Source organism: Scyliorhinus torazame, chromosome 12 (genome assembly GCF_047496885.1).
Source record: "Scyliorhinus torazame isolate Kashiwa2021f chromosome 12, sScyTor2.1, whole genome shotgun sequence".
Taxonomy (NCBI): Eukaryota; Metazoa; Chordata; class Chondrichthyes; order Carcharhiniformes; family Scyliorhinidae; genus Scyliorhinus; species Scyliorhinus torazame.
Genome location: NC_092718.1, coordinates 65,710,199 through 65,726,519, shown reverse-complemented (window position 1 = coordinate 65,726,519; position 16,321 = coordinate 65,710,199). Strand labels below are relative to the sequence as shown.

At 47.3% G+C, this 16,321-nt stretch overlaps 1 protein-coding gene across 2 annotated transcripts in view; it reads right to left on the bottom strand.

The window, feature by feature from the left end:
- aldh1a3 (aldehyde dehydrogenase 1 family, member A3) overlaps window positions 1–16,321 on the bottom strand; it is a 191,174-nt gene that overhangs the window by 122,056 nt on the left and 52,797 nt on the right. For both annotated transcript variants that reach the window (XM_072468807.1, XM_072468808.1), the window contains one exon: window positions 15,217–15,357. In XM_072468807.1, the coding sequence (XP_072324908.1) occupies window positions 15,217–15,357 (141 nt within the window). The remainder of the gene's footprint in view (window positions 1–15,216; window positions 15,358–16,321) is intronic.

Sequence of the window (16,321 nt, the reverse complement as noted above, 5' to 3'; positions counted from 1 at the left end):
TGTGTTCCTATGTCCTGTGTTCCTATGTCCTGTGTTCCTATGTCCTGTGTTCCTACATCCTGTGTTCTTCACTATCAACAAGATGGGGTCAAGGACACTTCCAAATTGTACAAGTGAACATATATTTCCATGTGCCAGAACTATATCTAATGATAGTACACCCTGTGTGCCTTTAGAACATGTTTATCTTTCTTTTTCTATTACCTTGCTTATGTGCAGTCTCGACATCCACAGCTGATGTGGAGGCAGCCTGTTCACTGCGAGGCCCTGTTGACGTGATGACTGTGGCAGATGTGCTCTGATGGCCCGAGGCCTGGAGGGCACTGGCCTGCTAAAGGTCTCCTGTTCAGGTGTAGGCGCACCCTCCTCAGCCTGGCCTGCTGGAGGTGTTGGGGTTCACGGACAGAGAAAGATGGGGGGGGGGGGTTTGGAGTAGCAAGGCAGCCCTGGAGTATCTTGGGTTGAAAGCCCCCGGGGTGCCTGGCTGGCACTCCTCCTCCCTGTGGGTGCCTGATGGTGGTACCTCCCTAACTCCGTGAGGAGAAGGGGCACCTGGAGGGAGGTTGAGATGTCCCATCCAACCCTCAGACAGCCACTCCTGCACTGGACCCATGGCTGGAGCGACAGAGTGCAGTCTGAACGTACATCCGGCACCACTGGGAGTTGCACTGGATCTGGGTTCCATGAAGACAGCCAAGAACTCACATGCCAGAGGTATGACATTATTCAGATGTGGATGGGCTCTTCCAGCTATCAGTCCGATCTGTGCATGGCCTCTGGCATCTCTTCCTGATGTCCCCTTGCCTGTTTCCATTATGTCTCTTATGGGCAGAGGCTCATTGTCTGCATGGGGCTGAGCAGGGGCGATGATCCCGAGCCTGCTCTAGAACATGCACTGGCCGAGGTGACCCCGAGCAGACTCTAGAACATATACCGACCGAGGTGAACATATCTGCGCTGGTGGAGGGTAAGGTAAGTGCTGTGACAATGCATTCTCTGAGGATTCTAAGGTATCCCCTCAGAGGTGGGGTTGGGCTGGTTCTGTGGCTGGTCTGCCTTGTGGGTCTCTCCCTTTTCTTGCTGGTACCTGGAATGGGGAAAAGAGAGATTTAGTGGCCGCCTACGCAGGCTTCTTAATTAAAACAATGTGTTACTCTGTGGGTGCAGCTGTCAATAACAGACTGGAGGCAAAATCGGTGGGGGAGTCCTGTCTCACCTTCGGCACAGTCACGGTTCTGCTCCTCCTGGCTAACTTGGTAGCCTGCTCCTAGAAAGGCATGCGGACTCACATGGCAGGAATGCTGCCTCCGCTCTTGGCCCACTCCCTCATATCGTGGGTGTTCGTGTCCTGCAGGCAGGCAGAAAGTGTCATCTCAATGGGTGCAGGAGCAGTTCAGGTCCTGTTTGGGAGCAGTTCAGGAGCTGTTCAGGAGCAGTTCAGGAGCTGTTCAGGAGCAGTTCAGGTGCTGTTCAGGAGCAGTTCAGGAGCAGTTCAGGAGCTGTTCAGGAGCAGTTCAGGAGCAGTTCAGGAGCTGTTCAGGAGCAGTTCAGGTCCTGTTCAGGAGCAGTTCAGGTCCTGTTCAGGAGCAGTTCAGGTGCTGTTCAGGAGCAGTTCAGGAGCTGCTCAGGTGCTGCTCAGGAGCAGTTCAGGAGCTGTTCAGGAGCAGTTCAGGTCCTGTTCGGGAGCAGTTCAGGAGCAGTTCAGGAGCTGTTCAGGAGCAGTACAGGAGCAGTTCAGGTCCTGTTCAGGAGCTGCTCAGGAGCAGTTCAGGAGCTGTTCAGGAGCAGTTCAGGAGCTGTTCAGGAGCAGTTCAGGAGCAGTTCAGGAGCTGTTCAGGAGCAGTTCAGGTCCTGTTCAGGAGCTGCTCAGGAGCAGTTCAGGAGCAGTTCAGGAGCTGCTCAGGAGCAGTTCAGGACCAGTTGAGGGGCTGTTCAGGAGCTGCTCAGGAGCAGTTCAGGAGCAGTTGAGGGGCTGTTCAGGTGCTGTTCAGGAGCAGTTCAGGAGCAGTTCAGGAGCTGCTCAGGTGCTGCTCAGGAGCAGTTCATGTCCTGTTCAGGAGCAGTTCAGGAGCTGTTCAGGAGCAGTTCAGGAGCAGTTGAGGGGCTGTTCAGGAGCAGTTCAGGTCCTGTTCAGGAGCAGTTCAGGAGCAGTTCAGGAGCTGTTCAGGAGCAGTTCAGGTCCTGTTCAGGAGCAGTTCAGGAGCAGTTCAGGACCTGTTCAGGAGCTGTTCAGGAGCAGTTCAGGAGCAGTTCAGGTCCTGTTCAGGAGCAGTTCAGGTCCTGTTCAGGAGCAGTTCAGGTCCTGTTCAGGAGCAGTTCAGGAGCTGCTCAGGAGCAGTTCAGGAGCAGTTGAGGGGCTGTTCAGGAGCTGTTCAAGAACAGTTCAGGAACAGTTCAGGAGCTGTTCAAGGGCTCCCAAACCCTCCCCAGTAAGTGTTTAACAAACAGGATATCCTGCAACTGATAGAACATTGACCACATGAAGTGACTGCCACACATTCAGTGCACTTGTCCCATCTGCTGTTGAATCCTGCAACCTAAACTCCTGTCTGACCCCCTGTGCACTGACACACATACACGGTCTAGTGTCAATCTGTATGAGTAGAAGCCACTTGCCCTGGGAGAAGATCTTATATCCTCTTCCTGTGTCAAGTGGCTATAGGACCTGTGTACACTGATGACATTTCTACGATAACTTTACAATATATAAACACAGTGTAGTACTCTCAATAACGACATGAGAGAGTGGAGTGGTAAATGAAGGCTTTGATAAGCAGAGAACTAGCCTGCTGCCGAGACGTGTGCTTACTGGGTGCCGCCTACAGGACGTTACCTTATATACGGCTCCCTGGTGGGCAGAGCCGGAGGCGGAGTCCCCCAGGGTTCCAAACCCGGTCTTAAAGGGGCATCACCTACATGATGTTAAGGGTACGGTAACCATTCATCACACACAGCCTATCATTGCCCTTGTTCTCTCTCGGCTAGTGGTGTCAACCCAAAAGTGGGACGTTGATCAACTACTTAGCTCAAGAATTATTGCTCTAGGAATCCTGGTTTTGACACACGTCTCATTATAAGACTCTATTGAATAACACAGTGCTCATCACCTAAGGTCAAAAAGCACCACAGGGTTGGCCCAGTAACCATCCATTCCATATTTTACCTCCTCGGAATAGATCTATTGAAGATTCAGGAATGATCCATCTCCAGGATAGAGTTCCATCAGCAGGAAGATCTGCAGAATGACTATTATCTCCGCACTGACTATTATACTTTTCTATTTCTCTAAGGCAAGGCTTGGCCTGATTGAGGCTGAATGGTCCCGTGTGTACAATCAATGATACCCTATACCCTTGGGAAACTGCAGATATCAAAGAATCCTAGCTGCCTGGGTGTCTGTGGCTCTGGCTTCATGCCAAGGTGTTCTTTGCAGGGCATGTGCTTTAGCAGAGCTCCAGTGATAAGCATCAATGCACTGAGGAATGCTTCCCCCTGTCAAATCATCCAGGGCGGCTTGAAGCAATTCTCAAACACAAAGCTTCATAGCTGTGCACCTCTTAAGAAGCATAGACAGAGCTGTGCTGTGGGTGCACAACCTAAATGGCTAATCCTTGGGTCCAGAGCGAGTCAGGGAATTTCAGTGGATACTCACAGCCAGGAATCCGAGGAAGCATAGGGTCCCTCTCAGCCTCTTGTCTTATTGCACATATCCCTCAATTTTTACAAAACAAGATGAAACCCTGCAGCAGCCCGGGCACCCACATGCCTCATTAGTCAGACGTTATGACAGGAGGGAAAAGGGACAACGTCTCCTGGATTCTATCCACGAAACCACGACTGTGTGTGCTTTCCAGTGCGGAAGCACAGAAACTCAAACTTCAGGAGGCAGCCCCACAACGTATTCCCCTGAAATTAAACGCCTAAGGGGTGACTTGATCAACATGTTTAGGATGTTAAAGGGGATCAGATGGGTGAGTTAGAGAGGTTGGGGAATCTAGGATGAAGGGAGATCATTTAAGAATTAGAGGCAGACCTTTTGGGAGTAAAACTAAGAAATGTTTCTACACAGGAAGCTTAATAATTGGCGCTGCATCAATTGTGCATTTTAAATTTCAGAATGGAACTGGAACAGGTTCTAGTGGTCAAGACATTTCCTGTTTTCAGGTTCATTGGCTTCTATTATGTACTCAAGTCTTTAAAATGCTGTGAGAACCCATAGACTCTGACTCGGAGGTGACAGTACTAACCACTGAGTCATGACGGGCACCTCGGACTGCAATAGAGGTCTTCGCCAAGCAACACCAGCTCTTAAATGGCACAGCGCAGTGTCAATGAAAGTTTTCATATCCCCCAATTTATGGGTGCACCCCCCCTTTCAGCTAATGGGGGGCATGGTGGCACAGTGGTTAGCACTGTTGCCTCACAACGTCAGGGAGCCAGGTTCAATTCCAGCCTTGGTGACTGTCTGGAGTTTGCACTTTCTTCCCGTGTCTGCGTGGGTTTCCTCCGGGTGCTCAGGTTTCCTCCCACAGTCCAAAGATGAGCGGGTTAGATGGATTGGGCATGCTAAATTGCCTCTTCGTGTCCAAAGGTTTGGCGGGGTCACGACGATAGGGAAGGGGAGTGGACCTAGGTAGGGTGTTCTTTCAGAGGGTCAGTGCAGACCCGATGGGTCGAATGGCCTCTTTCTGCACTCTAGGGATTCTATTATTCTATTCTATGATTCCAGAATCGAGCACCCAACCACTGTGTATGAAATCCTGAAATACATGGATTATCGGAGCCATTGTCCTTACTGAACAATGAGAACCCATTTTATTTCTGAGTAGTCACAAAGAGGCATCAAGGGCAACAGGTTCGACTCACATGGAAGCCCTTGATTTGAAACAGCTTGTCGCTGTGTTACCAGGCCAACCGCACTGATGTGGTTTATGATGATGGAGACATTTGCTGACAAACCGAATGTTTGCAATCATCAAAGTTAGGTGTGCGTTTTATTCATGTTGACATGAAAAGAACTTGAAGTTTCCAGATCAGATGAACCACACCATGCGCTCCTGTCCAGGTGTGTTTGAACTTGACTCTAAAGCTATTTATTTGCGATTGAATTACTCACGCTACTTTTCTCTTGTGGAAAGCATTTGTAATGTGATTGTATCATTTTTCCCTTTTGCAGTAATAGAACCATGGCTCACACAAAAGGGTTTACCCAATCCTCAGAATCTTCGTTGTCGGTCGTTCCTTTAATTTACCGAGGTCTTTGTCTTATTAAAAAGTAGCTCAGCAGCAATCTGCCTTTATCTGGTGAAAATCAATTTAAATTGGCATCTTGTGCTATGATGTGGGATAATTGTGTTATTCGATTAACCCTAATAGTTTCATCTGTGCGTGATTCTGTCTGATTAAGGAACTCATAAAAGAGTGAGATCTTCAAATGGATTCCGACCAGAAGGCACATCATTAAAAACTAGATAGAGTATCTGAATGGCTTTAGTCCTGGATCAGCAACTCTGAGGGCACAAGTTCAATTCCACTCCGGTAGTTATGAAATCAAATTAAATAAATCTGATCATTTGGGAGATAACAGCAGAAAAATAAAGGTAATTGTAAAAGTCTGATTTGTTCACTTATGCCCTTCAGGGAAAGAAACATGCCAGCCCGACTCATGTCTGGCCTACCTGTGACTCCATTCCGCACTGCATGATTGACTCTTAATGGCCTAGTAAGCTATAAAGTTTATTAAAGAGAGTCGATTGGGCATTCTCTATTGCAATATGTGCACCTTATAACTACAGAAAAAGGCAATATTGAGGACCAGCAAAATCCATTGCACAGACATTTCATGGTTGGGAGAGCTGTCTTTACACATTGGTCAAGCTAAAAATGACATAACTATCGGCCAACATCCCAAACTCCTCCATCATCATCCCTGGGTATTCCCATTACCACCAATGGAACAGACCTGCCACTAGCTGGGGTGCAGTGATTTAAAACCAGATGAGAGAGTGACCATTGGAGGAGATCTCAGGGCCCCATGAAACCTCATGGCTTCAGGTCAAAGGTCAAGGAAATTGGTGACTGATCACCACCTCAAAAGGCAAAGGTAGGGCAAACAAATCCCGAGCCCCCTGGATGACAAACAAAATAAAGGATTTTACCTGAAGAAGATGCTACACATGGAATGGCGAAAGAGGAGGTAAGTCAGGCACTAAGGGGGGGGGGGGTGTTAAAATTGATAGAGAGGAGGTCATGAATCGACTGTATTTAAAATGGATAAGGCACCAGGACTGGGTGGAAAACGGAGGAAAGTGAGAATGGAAATTGCAGGGGCATCAACTACAATTTTTCAGTCTTCCCGAGACTCAGGGGAGGTGCCAGAGAACTGGAGAATTGCAAATTTCATATCCTTGTTCAAAAAAGGTTGTAAAGATAAACCTAGCAGTTTATCTTCAGTGGTTGTGACCCTTCTAGAAACAATAATTCGGAACAATATAAATAGTCATGTTATCAAATGTGGGTTCATTAAGGAAAACTGGCATTGATTTGTTGAGGAAAAATCATGGTTAACTAACTTTCTGAAGTTTTTTGAGGAGGTAACAGAGAGAGTTGATGCAAGGAATTCTGTTGATGTGGTTTACATGGATTTTCAGAAGCCATTTGATACAGTGCCACACAACAGACTTCTGAGCAAAGTTATAGCATGGAATAAAAGGCACAGGAACAACACGGATACAAATTGACTGAATGACAGGGAACAAAGTCGCGGTTAATGGATATTTTTCAGGCTGGAGGAAGGTTTGTAGTGGAGCTCCCCAGGGGTCAGTTTCCCTGATATATATTAATGACCTTGAGCTTGATGTACAGGGCACAATTCAAAAGTTTGCAGACGATACGTAAGTTGGAAGCATTATGAACTGGGAGGAAGATCACACAGGACGTCAAAAGGACATGGACATGTTGGTGGAATAGACAGACTGGTGGCAGATGAAGTTCGATGTGGAGAAATATGAGGTGATTCACTGAATAACATGGAAAGAATGTAAAAGAAAGGATACAATTTATCAAAGGGTGCAGGAGCAATGCGGCCTGGGTGTAACGCATAAATCATTGAAAGTGGCAGAAGATGTTGAGAAGGTGATTAATAAAGCATACGCAGGCTTTGCCATGAGAGCCACATAGTACAAGAGCAAGGAGGTTATGTTGAATTTGTTGAAGTCACTAGTTTGGCTTCAGCTGGAGCATTGAGTTCAGTTATGAGCGTGGAATTTTAAAAGGATGTGAAGGCAATAGGGAGAGTGCAGAAAGATTCATGAAAATGGTTCCAGGGATGAGAAACTTCAATTCTGAAGATTGATTTGAGAAGTTAGCGCTGTTTTCCATGGAGAAAATAGTTTTGAAAGGAGATTTGAAAGAGACACCTCAAGCTCATGAGGGGTCTGGACAGAGTAGATAGAGAGAAATTGTCCCCAATTGTGAACAGTTGGTAAAAGACAAAAAGTGACCTGAAGAAAATCTTTTTCCTGCAGCGAGTGGTTGAGGGCTGGAATGCTTTTCCTGAGCGTGTGTGGTGGAGGCAGGTTCAAACAAAGCTTTGAAAAGGGAGTTAGACTGCTATCGGAAAAGGAAGAATAGGTTATGGAGAGAAGGTAGGAGATTGGCAAAAGAGGAATTACTCACTTGGAGATCTGCCTCAGAAACAATGGGCCAAATGGCCTCATTGTGCAATATAACAATCCAGTCATTCTGTGAATGAGACAGCTTTGATACCCATGATTGGCTCAGTACTGCTGCCACTGACTAAGATGGCTGAGTCAAAACACACAGAGCTGCCACTGGGCCTGTTTCAGATGTAGAAGGAACCAACATGAGGAGGTAACCCACGTTACCTTCACCTTCCGAAGGCAATAGAAGTGACCAGTGTGTCTTACTTGAAACACAAAGTGCTGTCTTCACTACTGTGGATGTTCTTTACCATGTGACTATCACCATGGGACAGACTAAGAAAAAAACCTAGCAGCTACAAATTTGTGGGAACCATCTGCAGCAATAGAATTGAATACTGTGGTGACATGCATATGCATAGCAATGTATATAGTTGGATGTAAAAGAGGATGTTAGGATTTTAGTGTTAGAATAAAATATTAATCCAGTGAAGGTACCACGTTGGGGTACCTGCCTTATTAACAGCAAAAGCAGCTGGTTATAGACAGGAATAAATAGTCCAACAATCAATAGATTGGAGGAAAGCTCTGTACTTGGTGGCACTGTAGCACAATGGTGAGCACTGTTGCCTCACAGTGCCAGGGACCTGGGTTCGATTCCGGCCTTGATTGTGTGGAGTTGGCACGTTCTCCCTGTGCTTCTGCGTGTGTTTCCTCCGGGTGCTCCGGTTTCCTCCCACAGTCCAAAGATGTGGTAGAGTGCTCTTTCAGAGCGTCGGTGCAGACTCAATGGGCCAACTGGCCTCCTTCTGCACTGTAGGGATTCTATGGAAACCCTTTCGAATCCAATCCGAATAGTTGCAGGAAACCAAGCAACTAACAGGAAGACTTGGGACAGCTCTATGGTCGATGTCGGCACATGAGTGTTAAAGACATGGTTGAAGTGGCTGTGAGATTTTTCAGTCAAAAGTGCCAACTGAATGATTCTCCACAAACTCATTCAGAAGCCCCACCATCATGTACATCAGTGTCCAGCCACTCTAATTCACTTCACATGATCTGAGGAAGCAACAGGCGCATTGAACACAGCAAATACCAAGATCCTGACAACATCCTGGCAGTGATACTGAAACCCTGTGCTCCCCTAGCTATTGTCATCCAGACATCAATGCAGAATATTGTCCAGGTATTTCCTATCCATAAGAACCAGGATTGATCTAGCTTTGCAAAAAACATCCTTTCAGCCTGTCTTGTCACCAGTGAAGTGAAAGATGAAATCTCCAATAGTGTCATCGATTGCAACCGATTTACCATTAACCTGCTCAGCTAAGGTTCCACCAGAACTATTCACCTCCAGGTTGCGTCATGGTCTTGATCCAAACATGACATTCAGCACCGAATGTCAATGGGAGTAGCTGCCCGTGACGTCATGAGGCACATGATCAGGCGTAGTACCAAAGAATTCTGTCAAACAGTGGCATCAAAGGGAAAACTCTCCAGTGGCTAGAGTCAAAACAAGATGGTTGTGGTTGTTGGATACATTCATTACAACCTCAGGACATCACAGCAGCAGATTCTCAGAGAAATATCTTTGTTACAGCAGATATTCTGATCTCTGGGGTGGTGTGTGGGGAAGGGTCGTACCTGTGTGGTACCCCAGAAGATGCTGCAATTGGAGACCGCCGCTCCGGACGTCCCCACGTGAAGACTACAAGGGAACTGCTAGGGAAGTTTAAATTTCCAAAGGGTAATTACCCTGCACTGAGAACCATCCAATGGGAGACTCTTAGTAAGATAGTTACCCAGGAAAGGTTAGAAGGACTAAAACCAGTTTGTAACTCCTGGGTAACTATGGTACTGACCTCCAACTGATCCCCCACTAGACAACCCCCTCCCCACAACTACATCCCCAATTGTAACCCCACTGCCTCCGAATACTCCCGATTACCTCCAACTTCACCCCATCCCCTGACTACCCCACAAAACCCCACTGGACCCCCTGACTACTCTCTCATCTCCGTGATTAACCCTGAACCCCCCCCCCCACAAGCCCCACCCCCTGACTATTCTGATTACCCACCACCTGACCACACCCCATCCAACCCCTCGACGACCCCCTCAACTCTGACTACCGCCTGCTACCCAGACTATCCCCCGTCCCTGACTACTCCCTGAACATTCCTACTACCCCACATCCCACGGACTAGCCCCCAACTACCTCAATCCCTTACTAACCCCCATCCGCTGACCTATCACCTGGTCCACTCGACCCATCCAATCTCCTCGACTCCCTATACACGCTCCCTTCCCCCCCCCATCCACTTACCTGACACACTTACCTTCTCCGTGGCTTGTCAAAGGGGACCTTTAATCTTACCTGCTTTATGGTAGCTAATGCAGTAAAAAGGAGTGTGGCTTCACTTCCCCCCACATTGCTCTGCACTGGGAGGTCTCGGTCACTGGTTGCACTGGAAGGCCTCGGTAATGGGGTGCATTGAAAGGCCTCGGTAACCAGGTGCACTGGAAGGCCTCGGTACCGAGGTTTTCCGGAAGGCCATGGTAACCAGGTACACTGGAAGGCCTCGGTAACCAGGTGCACTGAAAGGCCTCGGTAACCAGGTACACTGGAAGGCCTTGGTAACCAGGTCCACTGGAAAACCTCGCCTCGGTAACCAGGTGCACTGGAAAGCCTCGGTAACCAGGTGCGCAGGAAAGCCTCGGTAACCAGGTACACTTAAAGGTCTTGGTAACCAGGTGCACTGGAAGGCCTCAGTAATGAGGTACACTGCACATTTCTCTTGAGACTTGGGTTCGAAAAGAGCAGCTCCCGACCTGGTGAGTGAAAAGGAGCAAAGTGGCCAGTCTTCAGAAGATCTGACCCATGATGCACGATCAAAAGACTAAAGTTGGGTACAACTGTGGTTTTATTACAGTCAGATGTGTGGCCTCCTGCTGCAGCTGGCAAAATAGCAGGGCGCTGGAAGTCATACATATTTATATAGTTCTCCGTGGGTGGAGCCAGCCGGCAGGAGCTACCGGCGAACCTGTAGTGCAGGTCCTACCTTACATCTCCTATTACAGTGGTTCACCACAACCCAATTCTCTCCTTCATAAGGTTAGAAATGGAACTGTTCCCTGCTGATTGTACAGTGTTCAACTCCAATCATGAAGCATCTGATGTTCACCAATAGCAAAATGTGATGCACAGCCAGGCCTTGGCTGCTAATTATTTATTCTTATTCAAGACTAAGAGGTCTCCCTTTTAAGATGGAGATGTGGAGATTTTCTTTCTCTCAGAGAGTCATTAGTCTGTGAAATTCTGTTCCCCAGAAAGCAGTAGAGCCTGGGTCACTGAATTAATTCAAAGCTGAGTTCAACAGATTGTTAATAGAGTGAAGGGTTACATGGGGCAGACAGGAGATGAGACAACCAGATCAGCCTTGACCTTATTGAATGATAGAACAGGATTGAAGGGTCGAATGGTGCTTAAGTCTGATATTCCTCTGTGACAGGTAACATTTCTCCCAATTAAATAGTAGGGAATGACCACCTCTAACAAGAGAAAACCTCTCTGCCTCTGCTGAACTTCAGCAGCCCCAAGTGCTCCCCCAATATTAGCATGTTGAGGTCACCATTGAGCAGAAGATGGTCTAAACCAGCCAAAGCAAGACCAGGGTGGAATTTAGTACAGGTTGAGCACCCTTATCCGAAATGCTTGGGGCCGAGTGTGTATAAATTCTGGAATTTTTTGTAGTTTGGAATATAATGTGCATCTGCGGCGCGTTGGGAACTGCAAATGTTTGGCGTGCGTGCGTTGGGAACCTCACATGTGCAGCGTGTGGGGACATGCGCATGCGTGGCGCGATGGGAACTTCACATATGCAGCCTTTGGGGACATGCGCATGCGTGGCGCGTTGGGAATTGCACGTGTGCAGCATGTGGGGACCTGCGCAGCACCCGGGAACCTGCCCAGAGCCTTGTGGGATTTCCACTCGTGATGTCACGCTGACACTCGAGAAAAAGTGTGGATTTCAGAATTTTTCAGTTCTCGAAATTTCAGATAAGGAGTGCTCAGCCTGTACTCTGTACGCTCAGCTCCCACATGAACACCCAACACTACCTCATCGGCAGCCCTCATGACACTTTCATTGCCTCTACCTTGTCAGACTGCTTCTCCATCCAATACTGGATAAAGAGAAATTTCTGCCAAGTAATGAACAAAGGTATTGTCTTGTGTTGTCATCGCAAGCTTTATTTCCTAACAACTGATGCTATCCCTCTCCCGGCAACCGTTGGAGGCTGAACTAGACTGTTTGTAACTTTGGTGTCACATGTAACATAATGCCATCACTCAGACAGCCTATATTTCACCTCCATAACATCGTCAGACTCCATCCCTGTCTCAGCAACTCTTCTGCTGTCAGCTTTGACAATCCCAACACACTCCAGGCTGGCTTCCCATGTTATCCTTACTGTAAATTTGAGGTTATATAAACCCCCTGCTGCCAGTGTCTTAACCCATTCCCCGATCACCTCTCCGCTCATCGGCCTACATTAGCTCTTGGGAAAGCAAAATTCCCATCCATGTTTTCATGTCCCTCCCGCCCCTATCTCTGTGATCTCCACCTGCCCCCACAATACTCCCAGATATGTAGCTCCTGGAATTTTGATCCCTTCAGCCTGGGCCCTTAGCTCTGAAAATCTTTCCATAACCCTTTTCTCTTCTCTACTTCTCTGCCCTCCTTTACGATGCTCCTTAAACGTGATCTCTTTGACCAAACTTTTTCATCAATATCTCATGTGGTATGGTGCCAATTTCTATTTGATAACATTGGGGTGAAACACCGTAGCTTCTTCTATCACATTCGGCCCATATAAATTGTTTTAGCACAATAGCAAGTTGCTGCTGGTGTTGCTATTGACCTCCTGAACCCACACAACCACAAGGCTCAAGGCAGTCTGTGATAGAAAACCTATCTGGAAGGGGAGCAGCTGTAACAATACGAGAAACTCAACACCATCCAGGAAAGCCAAGTTTACTCAATCAATGCCAGTGTTCTGAATAACCCCACCACTTCCAGTTCCCTCTGATTTCAGAATGTATGATTTTCAGGTTACCCTGCAATAACTCACAGTAGTGAGGTTCCTTTAACTGTTGCTCCCTCCCCTGCAAACTCTCAAACCACAAAGGATAAGAGCTGTGAAGTTGTGGGAACAGCATCACCTCCGAGACAAACAGCATCCTGACCTGGACATGTATCACTCTTCCTTCATTGTCGCTGGGTTCATGCCCTGGGAGTCCTACTGAACAGCACTGTGGGAGCATATGCACCACACAAAACATCATGGTTCAAAGGGAAGACCCACCACCTTACCATGGACAACGAGCGAAGGTGAATAAATCTATAATCGTCCGCATATATAAACTCCAGCTTTAATTTTATAAATATCTGTCTGATTAGTTAGCACAGTACCAGATTCATCATTGTGCTCATGAACACAACTATGTATGTACATTGTTAGACACAAGCACATGTGCATACATATACACATACATAAGCATACATACATACACATATCTACAAGCATGTTGCATACATAGACATATGCACACAACATTTATACAAATATAAATATATAATTAACACTCAAGGACAAGCATGAACACTCATACACACACACACATATATTTTATATATATATATGTGCAGATGGACAAATACACCCACGCACACAGATATAAATACACACTTGTGATGGTGTTATTTTACAGTTCACTCAGGGAGCCCAAGTTGCTGTGACAACATGCATTTGTAGCACAGTGGTACAGTGGTTAGCACTGCTGCCTCACAGGCCAGGGACCCGGGTTCAATTCCAGTCCTGGGTGACTGTCTGTGTGGAGTTTGCATGTTCTCCCGATATCTGCGTGGGTTTCCTCCGGGTGCTCCAGTTTCCCCCCACAGTCCAAAGGAGTGCAGGCTAGGTGGATTGGACACGCTAAATTGCCCCTTAGTGTCCAAAAAGGTTAGGTGGGATTACCAGGTTGCAGGGATGGGGCAGGGGAGTGGGCATAGGTCAGGTGTTCTTTCGGAGAGTCGATGCAGATTCGATGGGCAAAATGGGCTCCTTCTGTACTGTAGGAATTCTATGGTTACATATGTGGTGTAGCCTGGAGCTATGAATAGTGATGGTGGAGGCTCAAACTGTATACTGATATATAAAATGTACTTTTGGAGCTGGATTCTCTGGTCGGCTAAGCCAAAATCGTGTTTGGCGATCGGCCGGAGAATCAAAGTTCTCGACTGAATCGGGGACGGCGCTGCTTTTGCGCTGCTCCGCCCACTCCAAAATGGCGTACTCGGAGTACGCTGCGCAATGTATCGACGGCCTCAGGACATTGCCTGAGGCCCTCCCCCCGATGCTCCGCCCCCGACCGGCCGAGTTCCTGATGGTGTCGGTCAAGTGTGGTCTCATCCGTCGGGAACTCGGCGTGGCGGCTGCGAACTCAGTCCAGCACCGCCACAGTCGGTGGAGGGCTGATCCGCGGGCAGGGGGGAATCTTTATCAGGGGCTGGGGGCACTGTGGGGGATGGTCCGTGGTGCGCAAGCCGGCCAATGGGGGGGCACTATTTTGTGGGCTGAGTCCATGAGTGGCCGCCGCCATGTAGCACGGCACGGCCGCTGCAGGACGCCTCCGTGCACATGCGCGGCCACGGACCTGGCAATTCTCCGGGGCGTGGGAATCGGTGGCCGCTTTGCACCATTTTGTTTGGCGTAAAATGCTACCGTTCCCACACCGACATGGGTACATAGCCTCAGAATCTGAAAATCCAGCCCTTAGTTTTGCTCACATCAGGACCTCTGCAAGATAAACCAATATACCAGCCCTTACATTCCAGCTGGCACAGATAAACCCCACAGGAAAATTGTCACAGGTTTGGTCAGCAATACCTTTGCAGAAATTTAATCGCTCATTGTCACAAGTAGGTTTCAATGAAGTTACTGTGAAAAGCCCCACATTCGGGGTGGCCGGTATGGGAATTGGCATTGATTCCAGGATTGTCTGTGCCCCAATCGGACTATTCTTCATTTGACACACGAGGTGCATTAGTTAACCATATCAGCTGCATCTTTAATGTCATTTTCTGTCTTTTCTTTACAAATACAACATTTTTATAGTGTTCAAGAAGCAGTGTTTGAATTTTTTTAAGATACCAAAGTCCCATTAAATACAACATTATTATAGCAATAATGACTAATCAACATAAATAATAATTGCATCATACTTTTTGCACATATTCCATATCAAGAGTATTGCCCAGAGTCATAAATCAAGTCATAAATACAGTCTGATATTCTTTATGGAATAGTGGATAAAAATGCAGGTTCACTGAAATCTGGGTGATTTGAAAAGTGCAGCATTTAATCAAACTGTGATAAAATTACTGGAACTAAATTCAGTCCGGGATCTATTTGTGTAGTTTCATTTCCATATCTATGATTCCATGGTTTGTGGTTTAAGAGTGTATATTTTACCTTATCTGATCTTACTTACAGCCAGAATGTGCCGGTCTCGCTCAATGAGGTCGGCCCATTTACATAAGAGCCTTCCCCTGGCCGATGAGTCCAGATTTCTCCACGGGGAGCCTTGTTGGAATGCTACTCTTGCAGCTGCTACTGCTTTGTCCACATCTGGCTGATAAACAAAGAGCAGGAACAGAGGTTAATGCAGTATAACTGCACCAATGACACTATATGAAGGCAAAACATGTTGGGTAGAACAGCAGGGCATGATGCAGTTCTGATCTTCTGGGGTCAGGCAAACGTCTCTAATGATGCTTTTACAGGGCTAGGCTGGTGTGTACAGATTACAGTCTAATGAGACACAGGCTCAGCCTTGGCACCTTGGGGTAATTTGCTTCAGGTTTAAGACAACTCATCAGAAAGCCCGTGTTGAAAGTTTTCCAAAAGGCCTCTAACAAGATGTAACTCAGCGATCTCTCTGATGCAGCGTTCCCGGTAACTTTGTCTTTCACCATGGAGAATTTCCCACCAGATAAACAAGTTGTTTCCTTGATTTTTTTCTCTTTTAAAATTAGGAGCACATTGCCATCACTGAAATACTGGCCAATTCCATCTGTACTGCTGGGAAAAGCCTTTACAATGTTAATCGAGGAGAGCATACCATGCCATATTGTAGAAGAAATCTCAATCCCATTTACTTCAGTTTAAATTCTAATCCTATTGGCGGGTGTACTTCATGACTGAGGAAACTCACACACAGCAATGTTTTGGCATAAAATTGGTGTAAATTCATTGTGCACACACTCCCTTGCACAACGAAAGGCCCAACTCTGCTCTTCGACAGGCACAAGGAAATTGAGGCTCAGGAGAACTTCCAGTGAAACAACGGCCAGAAGCTAACTGCAACTTGGATCTATCTGACACCATTTAATATCACAACTTACAATGGGCGGCACGGTGGCACAGTGGTTAGCACTGTCGCTTCACAGTGCCTGGGTGCCGGGTTCGATTCCCGGCTTGGGTCACTGTCTGTGCAGTGTGTGCACCTTCTCCCCGTGTCAGTGTGGGTTTCCTCCGGGTGCTCCGGTTTCCGAAAGACGTGCTTGTTAGGTGAATTGGAAATTCTGAATTCACCC